The 12,029-nt window shown below is 41.1% G+C and overlaps 1 protein-coding gene across 1 annotated transcript; it reads right to left on the bottom strand.

Moving 5' to 3' along the window:
* Positions 1-209: 209 nt before the first annotated feature.
* Positions 210-10,993, bottom strand: TAGLN3 (transgelin 3). Its single transcript, XM_085073240.1, has 5 exons — positions 10,593-10,993; positions 9,989-10,170; positions 8,965-9,139; positions 4,244-4,346; positions 210-768 (listed from the first exon to the last, which is right to left on the bottom strand). Exons 2-5 carry the CDS (start codon positions 10,166-10,168, stop codon positions 627-629), a joined length of 600 nt encoding a protein of 199 aa, XP_084929366.1. The 5' UTR covers positions 10,169-10,170; positions 10,593-10,993; the 3' UTR covers positions 210-626.
* Between the last annotated feature and the right edge of the window lie 1,036 nt (positions 10,994-12,029).

Raw genomic sequence — 12,029 nt, 5'->3', positions numbered from 1 at the left:
TTTTTAGGAAAATAGTTTGGGTGTGCCTTTAGACAAATACTAAATTGAACATGTAACATGTGAACACTATAGCAGGGAGTCACTCAGAGAGGGCTTTGGGTTAGAGATAAAACAGATGGACTATTGAAAATATTTAACTCCTCCACACTGCACCATGTGATTGTTGGTTTCAATTACTTTCACCTTCTTTAAATAATGAGTCTTTGAGGTGTCTTTAATTTGTCTTTATTCTTAAGTCAAACAATATCATCACTGAATTGAAGAACGAGGTTACTGGTTGAAATACAAGTGCAGTGTGAGACAAATATGGAAGATAACACTTTGCAAATAAATTAATACAGAATAATTGTCTTTGCATAGTTCAGAAGTGAAAAGTAGGAGGCAGCAGTGCGCACGTGCTGTGAACTGACACACACCACCACAAAAACCCAAGTTCCTAGATGAACTCTTGCAGCTGCAAAGTAAACAAACCAAACCAAAAGTACCTCAAATCTTAGAGAGCGCTATCTATTAAAAACCAGGCAGAAAGGGAACTAATAAGCTTTTTTTTTCTTTTTCTTTTTTTTTTTTTTCCCATAACAGACCATGCTGCAGAAAGAGTGTTTTCTCCACAGACAGAGATGCTTTTAGATAATCTGCCTTGGCATCCCATAGCCTGTCATACCCGACTGTGATGCTCCTTTGTTGCTGCCCATCTGAAGGCCTATTACGTTCTGTCCCTGCCGAAGCTGCTCTTCTGAAAATCCTCGTCGATTCTGCTGTGCTTTCCTGTCCAGATACACACAAAAAAAGCAACATACATACATACCATCATTCTTTGTATGGCCAGAGGATCATGAAAAGCAATCTGAAATTGGCTTATGTCCCTTGTAATGCAATATGTCATTTGCACTATCCCATGTGCTGGACAATACTGGCTGGGCTAATTGCTTTCCTGCAATTAGAAGTAATGCTCTAGTCATATCTACAGCAATTCAGACTTTCACTGTACCTGTTATTCCAGAACCCCAAGGGACTTCCCCAGCAGCTATGACAGGTAAAATATTTATGTAGTGCTGTATATAATAAAATAGGGTTAATTTGTGTTAACCCCTATAGCTCTTAACAGCTGTAGTCCAAGGGATCTGATCCATGAGACAGTTACCTGTGCTGTACTTCAAGTTGATACCCATCTACAGCAACACTACAAATTGGTACAGTTTAACTAGTGGAGTAAATAAAAGCTGAGTGTACCCAGAGCAACAGCAGGCCAGAGAAGAGACTCCCTCATTTTTGCAGAGCAGACATTGATTGTCTGCAGGACAGAACATTTCCTTTGTTGCCATTTCCAGATCTCTCACCTCCTAAGCAACAGACTTCGCCCTTTTCACCTGTGTCTTAACTGTATGACAGTCCTTTATCTTCTGTCAAAACATGCTGACCACTTTTGTTCAGTGTCCCTGGTCTCAAAAGCCCTTTGGATCAATGAACCTTTGTTGAGGCATAAAAGAATCATTTTTCTCCCTGAAAATAGCACTGAAGGCCAAAGTGGTAGCTAAGAAGGCCAAAATTTGCACTCTTGTGCCTCGCAAGAAACTGTTCATCTTGGATTTATCTTTCATTTAAACAAGGTGGGCAAAACAGCAATTTACAATGGAGAAGGGTCAGTCTGTTTCTATCAAATGAGCCATTTGAATCATTGGAGCCCCAACTGAGGGAGGCTTTCCATCTACCAGACCCTACTCCCACACAGGCACAATCTATTTCCCTGCTGTGTCTGTTTGTCCTGTGATCAGGTTACGCTGTAATATGGCATCGAGTTACAGTTCCCCTTTTCTTCCCCACCCCACGACTAGATGAGAATACTAGATTAGGTACCTGCTGTGATTGAAAACCATCAACATGATCCTCGCTGTGAGGGTCAGATCCTGTTCTGTGCTGAGAACCCAGGCCCAAGTCCAAAAAAGCACTTAAACTCTCTGCTAAGCTCAGGGTGTTCAGGACATTGCAGGAGATGAACCCATGTTCACATGAAAACCCAGCAAAGCAGAAGGGTGAGAAAGAGCCACAGGACGCCAGGACTGACCAGTCATTTTTCAGAAAGAGCCACAGGACACCAGGACTGACCAGTCATTTTTCAGAAAGAGTCTTTGAGGCTCATCATAGGCGCTCAGATCCCACAGCTCTTGCCAGAAAGATCACTGTTTTGGGGGAGGCACAGAAAATCATGGTGCCTCAGACAGCAGGCCTCTCTCACTGCTGCATAATTTCTTTTCCAGAAGACTTAAACAGGCACCAAACTACTGCCAGAGTCTCTACAAGAGGATGTTTTTAGAACTACTCCTATTACCTAATTGAAGCTCAGGTTCACTGTGTCTGCCTCTATTTTAATTAAAAAAACAGGAAAGCATTCTACTGTTCTTTTCTCTTTCCTCCTAGAATGTTTACCTATGTTAATGAGTACTTCCACAGAAAGTCAAAAAGTAAATAAACAGGAAAAAAACCAAGAATTGCAAGGAAGAAACAAAAGGATAGATTAAAGAGAAGCCTGGATATGTTAATAAAAGTTGATTACATATACAGCTTGGATCATATAGTGTTATTTTTACCATCATAAGCCCCACATTTAGTGTATGATGGTCTTACAGATAACACATACAAGATTTGTTTTTAGGCGTGTGGAAACGGCTTTAAGTGAGGGTAACAAAAGAGGTGAAGGCAAGTCTGCTCACCTTCCATGTCTCACAATATGTCAAGTCCTGTTTGGCCTGTCTGGCATCTTACCTAAAACTGAGCCCACCAGATCTGTCAGCTTTACACCAGTGCTTGTGTTTGCCAAGCCACAGGATAACAAATAGCTATGGATCCATGAACCTTGCTGGGGCGTGCAAGGAAGGGTGGATCAGTCTGATGGGACTGGGTATATGAGACAGTGGAAATGGAAAGTTAAATGGTTTAGTTCAAATGTGGCATTATCCTAATCACTCTAGATCCCTGCACGGATACTCTTATGCCATTTGATATTGGTCTCTCAATTTAACTTAAGGCGATTAAGAATCAGCCTGAAAGCCCTGAATTATGAGTAACACTGGGTAGCAGTGAGGGGGCTTGGTCTGCCTGAAGGGATAGGGAAGCTACTCATAAAACAGCTCCTGACTGGCAATGTGCCGTAACACCAGCTTTCCTTAAGGCAGTGGCTCTAACATGGTATTTCACAGGGATTGCAATAGATATGGATTGGCTGTCCCAGCAGCATGGGCTACACAGACAGCTAAAGAAGAAGGGAGGTGATCACATCTTCATCCATGCCAACAAAAACTGTTTCCACCCACAATTAGGAGTCCAGATGAAAATTAATTTTTCCATGCAGGACTTTGTTTTAGTTACATAAAACAAATAAGCCTGTCTGGGTCATAGTGATTTCATGTCTGGTTTATATTAAAGCATGTAACTGGATTTGAAATCAATTTTAAACCTAATTATATTCCATAAATATAAACCTATTTGTGCAGTGTATTAAGGTAATCTAATTTGATTTCATATAAACAATGCACAGAAGTTTGAATTTATTCACCTAAAATTCAAATCTCAGATTCAGTTTAACTTGATGAAGTTTGCTTTATTTTCACTGAGCCTCACCTAGATGTCAGAAAATTCAAGGAAAAAAGACAAGGTCAGCACTCTTTTTGCTAACATGCCTTTGACATTTCTGTGTAAGAAATACTCTTGGATGGCAGAAACTCATGTCAATAATATGCCTGTGGGGCAGGAGAGCTAACTGTGGGAGGATTTCCTTTTCTTCCTGTTCCTGCTTTTCAGCCTCCCTAGCCAAAACAAATGGAATTTCAGAACAAATAAACAGCTTTGCCAAGACAGAGAATTCTTCACAGATAAGTGGTGCTCCTCAAGAAAAAAGAAGACTAGGAAATGCAATAATTTTTGGTTTGATGAAAAATAATAGAGAGACTTCATGCCTTCTCTTTGCTCAGTAAAGAGAATGGGGGCTCACAGACATCCATAACAGCCTTGTCTTCATTAGTCTTTCTGTATGCTATCTGCTGTGAGAGAGCAAATCTGATAACAAATGTACACTTTTCCTGCTTCCCTTCTCTAGCCTTCGGAGAGAAAAACCTCTCTATTACCAGGAAACTTGGGGAAGATTCTTCCCTTCCTTTCCCAATATATTTCCTTAAACCCTAAAGGCAGATGATATTACCAGCTTCCCAGGGAAGACAGCTCTGAGCAGCTCTGCTCTGGACTTTACCTGTGGAACCAGGATGGATCTCCTTTGTAGCAGCCATCATCCTTGGTGACTGCCAAACTGCCCAAAGCCATTAAGGTTCTCTGCACCGCTGCCATGTCCTTCCCTAGAAAGCCAGACGGTGAAATTAATATAGGAAATCCTTGCACAACAAATAGCTTGGTGCACTGAAAAACAGTTTTATCTGATGTATTAACTAACTCCCTCAGGTCCCCTGAAGAGGTGCATTATTAGAATTATAAATGCTATTTTACCATTGCTGTAATGAAAGTACTGACTTTGAAAGTACTGATGCAAGAGCATCAGTACTTTCAAATGAAAGTAATGAAAGTACTAATGCAAGAGCTTATTAAAAGTCAACAAAGGGATAGAGTTAAGGCAAAACTTAATTTTTCAGACATATCTAGGTTTCCAGGCCTTTGATTATTTAAATGCCTCCCCCCAGACAATTTTAAGTCTAAATAAACCCTTTGACAAAATTTTCTCCTAAGGAGAGATTACTTTGGTGTACAAATAATGGAAATAAACTCAGTAAAATGTAGCTGAAAGGAGAATAGCGTGTTAAATAACAGTGCTTTGTCTCAGTTTGTTCAGAGTAAGTTTGATCCCTGTGCTAGCGGAGCTCACAGCAGTCCTGGGGAGCTCCTGTGCAGGTAAACTTCTATCAGTCCTTCCCAAATTAACCATCAAATCACCTCTCTAATCATTCCGACTCACTACAATGCTATTCAGTTTCATACCTTCAGTTTCTGCCATTCGTTCCACTATTTTTCCATGTTATCCCTATGAGACCTTACTTCAGTTCAAAAAGTCAGGCCTTGTCTCATCTTTAGCCAAATAAAAGTTACATAAGTCATTATCCAATCCAGACATGGTGCCTTTTGGAAATCTTTCTAGCAAAAAAACAGTTGCAGCAGGTATTTTCAATTGTGTGAGGTGGTAAGTTATTAGAAATCTGCCTTTTGCTTCTCCCATATGAAATCCTTCCATGACTATTTTATGACTCCCCTCCCCTCTTGCATTCCAGTTCTTCCTCTCCCCTAAAGTAATGTATCTAGTTAACAGATCTGATTCCGGTTCTTCACATGTGAAAACAAGCAATACATAAAAGAGGAGATACCAGAGACACGATGATAACAGAATTCAGAAATACCTCCAGTGGACCACTATTAATGAACATCACCGTAGACGAACTGGAGTGTAGAGGGAAGGGAGCAGTGGACACTCTGTGTTCATGTGGTGCATCACCCTGATTACAGGTTGACTGTAATCAGGTGTACACCCTAACTACAGATGCAGCCCAGGGCTCTGTAACACACTGGCTGAGGTGAGGACAGCACTCTAAAGCTGAAAACATCTATCAGCTTCTAACTGTGGCTGTCATACAGACTACTAAAGTTTATAAAAATCCTATCTGCAGGGGACAATTTGCTCAGAAAACAAATTGTCAGCCATCCAGAACTGGTGTATTTTACTGTATTTAAGGCAAACTGTGTGAGACGAGGTCCTTGCTTGGGCGGGCGGCTGCAGAGCCAACATCCCCACTTGCACATCCACAGGCACACGCAGAGGAGCGCGAGGCAGGAGCCCTCAGAGCTCCCTGGAGCAGCAGATGCACCATATGCTGTAACAGATGCCACATACAACGTCCTTGGGATGCCTCCCATAGAACAGGAGTGCAGTGACTGCCTGGGATGAAAAGGGATGTGGAGAAGGATTTAAAAGTGAATCAGCTGAATAATGACGGCGAGTGAAGAAAAAAGCCAAAGGAACAAAAGATAGGCAGTGAAATATGATGATCAGCCTTGCAAAGCCATCTGGCAGCCCCCCCACGCTCTATGCTCAGCTCTGCTTTATTTGTCAGTGACAAGTGGGAGATGCTGCAGGGGAAAAAACTGAGTGGGAGCTGAGTGACACGTGACAAAACAAAGCCATGGCCACGGTTCTGCTCTGCAGAGACTCCTTGCTGCATATAAGGAGTGCTGTGGGCAAGGGAAGACCTGAATCCAAGTGATCTTTTGTCACTTGCCCTCTTCCAGCAAAGGATACAAAGGGCTCCATGGTCAGCAGAAAAAAAAAAAACACAAGGAAAAATTTTAAATTTCCAGTGCAGTAACCTTACACAAGGGACCATACACCTTCTCTAAAGCCAGGTTTGATTCTGGTATTGCAGCAAATTGTAGTCAGTGCCTTCCCTCAGCTCCAGTACTTGTTTATTGACAGGCATGTGAGCTGTCCACCTGGCCCACAGCTTCAGTCTCTCTGCAGGGACCCACTCTGATGACACTCCTGCATCTCAGTGTCCCCTGCAGTGTGCTTTGAATAGCATGGCCTTGTAGAGGAACTTGACACTGTTCTTAAAAAAAGGAGGAAGGGGTCTCCGCTCACTTCTTGAGCTAAGCCTTTGTTTTTAGAGGAAAACCTGTCTGGAAGGACCTCTTCTTCAACACCAGATCCAGAAAGAGAAGGTTCAAACACAAAGATGGAGAACTGATCTGCATAGTATTCCTGAAATGCTTTTTTGTAAAGGTTGAACAAATACCCAATGGTGCAGCTGCCTCTTCCCTGCCTGGAAACATACCAAGGAGGGATCTGTAAAAAGCAGGGAACATATCTTGGACATGGATCAGGAAAGCTGCTCAGCACAGTACGTTTATGTAAGAAAGGGCCAAAAGAGAGATGAAACTTCCCCTGGATCAAGAAGCCAGAGAGATGAAGAAAGATGCACCAGATGGACTGAGTGAGTTTGAAATAGCCAACAGCAGATCGTATCCTAAAACATTTTCATTAATCACTGCTAAGAATTTCAAAGCAAAAGCTCCCGCAAAACAACTAGTGCCAGGGAAAAGCTGTTTTTCAGTCACACACTTTTCTTTCCCTATAAACATACATTCACATCTCTCTTACTAAAGAGGTTATGGTGTGAAGGGTAGGACTGCTGCAATTAGGAAATAGTGAAAAAGAGACTGTCCTTTCTGCCCAGTTAATGCATCCCTGTTCAGACAATTCAGCCCTGAAGCAGCACAGATGCCAGAGGTCAGAGTCCTGGTGAGACACAAAGAGCTTGCAGTGCCTCACTGCTGGAGAGACATGCTGTTTCATCCCAGCACTGAAATGAGCAGCAGGAAGGACGAAAAGGGAGTGGGAGAATGAGGAAACACAGATTAGCTTTGGGTAGTCTTAAAAATAACAGTGAAGAAGAGTCTTGTATGTCTTCCTCCTAGGTTGCAAGTTTTGTTTTGACTTCCTGTCCTCTGGAAGTTACTATCTTTTTACCTTACATCTCTTGAGAAAACGTGATGAGTGAAAGGAAGAGAAATTAGGAGACTGCCACCATCATTAGGAGCATTTCGTCTTCAAAGCAAGTCCTTTTCCTAGTAAGGATCAATCTACTTTCATATGCATGATGGGAAGCCAGTAGGAGTTGTAAAAGACTGCAAAGAACAATGTCTGAAATGAGCCATTATCATCCCTTACGAGATATATGGAGCTTCTCACTCAACAGCTTGCTACGCTGAGGGGTGGGAAGGTGTTACTTTAGGGAAATGAAAATCTCATCATTTAAGACATTTAAAGGTAGATTAGATGAAACACTGCAGACTGAACTGGAAGAAACAATCCTGCCTTTGTGCCCAAAGGTATAGATTTGTCAAGCAAATCTGGTACTCTGAGACCATTATTGATCGCATAACTCCAGCTGTCAGTATATCCTTTCCCTTTAACCCATTCACAGGGAGCTCCCTGATCTTTCATTCCTCCAGCTGTCCTTCAGATGAGTGATCTCTTCCACATATCCCGACTGCTGGTGAAAACAGACCCCACTTTTTTCTCTCCATGTGTACTCCTACACAAACTATGCTGAACAGCTTGCTCAGTGCATTGTTTTCCTCTTTCCACTGTTTGATTCTCATGGAAGACTTCTGACCCTTTCATCTGTGCCTTTCACTACTCTGCAGCTGTCCTTACTCTGAGCGCTCAGCCAAAGCATTGCATCACCTTGTCCAGGGAGATGCAGGATATACAATGTGTTTGGTTAGAGCACTAGGAAGGGATGCACCACCACAGAAGTGGGCAAAACCAGCCCCATGAATGCACAAATGACTCAGCTCTTCAGCAACTAGAACATCCCTTTTGAGCATGGGATGGAGACCGACTTCACCTGTCTTACTGTAAAAGCACAGAAGCACCCTGATTTTTTTTTTTTGCTGTTGCCATAGTGACCTCTCTTAAAAGACTGTCTCCTTAGAGAAGCTCAGCTAACATGGTATTAAGCAGTGAGTTTTGTTTCTCTCTAGTCATAAATGAGCCCTCATAAGCTTCACAGAGGCATATATGCTCCTGGGAATGCATTTCTTAGCTCCAGTTTAAGCTTTGCTTATAATTTGAAAACTGCAATAAAATTTTGTCATCAGAAAATCAGGGTTTTCCCTATTTCTTATTAGGAGCTATTTACTTTGAAATAATTAGAAGAGAGAACAGGTCTGTGGATTTCTATCAGAATGATGGGGTTTTGGATAACACATCCGCTTGGAAAGGTTCCGTTATGCCCTCAGGGTAATATAAATCCCTCAGAGGAGATAATGCAGCACTGGAAGAACATGGTAATGAGGTAAGGCAAACAGAAACAAAAGATAATTGCACTAGAGAATATGTCTTAGACAAAATGCACATCAAAGCAAAGTAAAATGAAGACTGTAAACTGACTTTCAGTTTATTATTTTTACCTTCCCATAAATCCACTGTCTGGAAAATATCTGTTGTTCTTACTCCGTAGATTTCAGCAGCTTTTAAGAACTGAGATATTTGTTCCATCTGCTTGAAAGCCATTTTTGATTCAGTGATCTTTGCAATAGGCTCATTTCCCTTTGGATGCAAACTGTTTATTAACTTGCATAACAGCTATGAGATAAAGACAGAAACAAAATTAGAAAGCAGTCACCAAACTAGAGGGCAATTTCTGCACATGAAATGATGCTGCAAAACACTTTTGACCTGATCAGTTTCTGTCAGGGACATAATTTCTTCAGTTAAAAACAAAGAAGTGAATTTATAATAATCAAAGTATATTAGAAAAGCATTAAAGTTTTCACTAACTGAGGCAATACCCTAACCATGTAAATCCTAATCTGCTAGGAACAACGAAGCAATCACTGGCAGAAGTTATATAACAACTGACAGAGAAGAAGCCTCATGCCCAAGCCAAAAAATAAGCAATGTCAATTGAAATGTTGTTAAAGTCGCTTTGGCAGAGATTCAATGATTAGCATAGTCTTACAGCCACTGCAAACAGCAGCATCTGCCTGTTGTTCAATAAACCAATGGAATACAATGTTTTAGCTACAGAATCATTCCCAAGAAGACAGTTATGGCACAATCCTATCCTTTAAATTTGCTGTATCTCTTTGCCTTTCCTTGTCAACATTGATTTTTTCTTAAAGAGAAAAGTATACATCATTTAAAACCTATCTCATTTAACTGTATGAGAAAAGATGCTGAAGGAATGAGTCATATTTTTATATAACATGCATGACTCATAAGAATCATAAATATTGTACTGATCCCAGTGCACTAGTAGGATAATTTATCTTCTGAGATTAAGACTCTTGGTCAAAAGGAAATAAATTAGATACTAAGATATATATTTCTGCACTGACCATGAGCTCTGACCAATTTATCTAAATGAAGACTGAACACAGGGGCATTGTGCATACAAACACATGAAAGTGTGTAATTGGAAAAAACACTTACCGTTCCATCCATCAACCAAGTCTGAAAATGTTGTCTTCCAGGAGGAGGGTGCTCTATCTGTTCTCCACACTGTACAATAATCCAGTTCACCAGCCTAGACTCTAATTCCGGGTCGTATTTCTGTTCAATCTTTTCCTGAACTTCTCGGCTTAAGCCATAGCTCGGTCCCCTGTTAGCCATCTCTGGAAACAAGGTAGAACTTGCTCAGTGGGCAGAGTCCCAGTCTAGACCTTTGAAGTACACACAGGAAGATTAAAGAATAAAAGAGTGAGCAGCCTGCCCTAAATGTTAGACAGTTGAACAGATGTTCATCAACACTGAAAGTAACTGTATGACACCGGTTATAGCTGTTCCACAGAACAGGGGAGGGATCAACGAGGGAATATCCTTTTCCAAAAGCACAAATCAGATACAACATCTTTTTTAAAAGGAAGGAAAAAAACAGCAGTCCCCCCTGCCCAACCAGAAAACAGAAGAAAAGCAAGATTTAAAACACAGTAGGTTTTAAATAGAGGCTTCTGCTATGTTTACAGAGAATACAATAGGGTTGTCAGATCAACGTTACAGCTGCCTGCAAATCCAAAAGTACTTTAAAATTGCCTACCTAATACTTGCTAATAAGAAGAAGGTTGTGCATGGGAGCTCGAGCAATCCGATCAAAGATGCAGTCAGAGTCTTCTTCAGCAGAGATGCAAGGATAGATATCCAGAAATCAGCACACTGAAAAAGCGATGAGGAATTTAAGAGACGCAGGCTGCCACAATGCCCTGCTGCTGCTGCAGCATCGTGGTTTGAAGAACAGTGTATTGATTTGATTTTCCTCACATATGAGGAGGGTCAGAGCAGGGGCGTTGCTAAGAGCCATTAAAGAGACCTGCCTCCTCAGTCACAGCCCAGGGATCCTGTTTATCTCGCCCATCTGTGGTCTGTTTTCGTGCTTCTTTCCTCAGCCTTGCGCTGCTCACCCCACCGGCTCAGATTTACTCCACCTAGTCTGCATCAACCCAAACTGCACCAAGCATCCCAGTGACAGATAGGAAGAAATACAAATAGAGGCACTCTTTTAAATGAAGGTAACGGAAATTACCGCACATCTAGTTTATTTTTAATCATAAGCCAGAAACAAACCTTTTTTCTCCCTCTTCTGCATCTCGATGGTAGCAGGCTGAGAGTGTGAATAGTAATTTCTCCTCTTCCCTGTTGAAGTGCTGATATAAAGTTGGAACAAGAGGACAATAGGATGAAAAGTGAAGGAAGAGAAGGCAGGTAGTAGAATATTATTATCACCCTATCATCAGGCTATCAAACAGGGGAAGTGTCCTGAAAAACAACTCAAACCACTAAAATCAAGGTGAAATCACTGAAAACTAGCAAACCTAATCATAAAACACAAGGATTTTACTTTCTGCTGGTATGAGTCAGCTAACCTCCAGTGATAGAAAGGGAGCTATGCCTCTGTACAGTCACTTGAATTTTGATTATACAACTTGTACAATGTGGAAGTGGAGAGAAGAGTTAAGATGAGACTTTTCCTGTGGTCTGATTTAATCCTATATTAAATAAAATCAATTTGCTTCTTTCTGAGTTACACAAGACTTTGTCAAATGTCTTTCATTCATGCTGTATTATGTACCCTGCTATGAAACAGTTTCCTTTTGGCAAATGATTAATGTTCAGCTTGATATGAAAGGAGGTTGATAAACCTGAGGTGGACACACAATCAGTTTTGCCAACAAAAGTCCTAGCTGCATTTGGAAAGAAAAAGAAATGTGAAAAGGAATACAGTTCCTTGTATATCTGTTTCAAAATGGTCTCTTCATCCATTACTTTCTCACATTATGATTCTGAATTCTCAGATTTATACTGCTTCTGATGCTGCTGGGCTTGAACAGACTCAAGAGATGAAAAATTTAATAGATGGCCTAATTCATTGTTGTCCTCCACAGGCATTTCATTTAGTGCTTTCTCTTCTCTGCACTGGTAGTTTTAAACCCCTATGAAACACTTGATTACATAACTCAGAGCATGCTACGTGACAGGG

Source organism: Lichenostomus cassidix, chromosome 1 (genome assembly GCF_008360975.1).
Source record: "Lichenostomus cassidix isolate B80296 chromosome 1, HeHo_3.0, whole genome shotgun sequence".
In the NCBI taxonomy this organism is placed as follows: domain Eukaryota; kingdom Metazoa; phylum Chordata; class Aves; order Passeriformes; family Meliphagidae; genus Lichenostomus; species Lichenostomus cassidix.
This window is presented reverse-complemented; position numbering and strand designations above follow the sequence as displayed.

What these genes read in the sequence shown, in the direction of transcription:
- TAGLN3 (XM_085073240.1), bottom strand. Translation starts at nt 10,168, where the DNA reads ATGGCTAACAGGGGACCGAGCTATGGCTTAAGCCGAGAAGTTCAGGAA. An exon ending in CTTGGTTGATGGATGGAACG is followed by an intron (nt 9,140 to 9,988) that starts GTAAGTGTTTTT and finishes TTTATCTCATAG; the next exon opens with CTGTTATGCAAGTTAATAAA. An exon ending in GACAGTGGATTTATGGGAAG is followed by an intron (nt 4,347 to 8,964) that starts GTAAAAATAATA and finishes CTGGCTTTCTAG; the next exon opens with GGAAGGACATGGCAGCGGTG.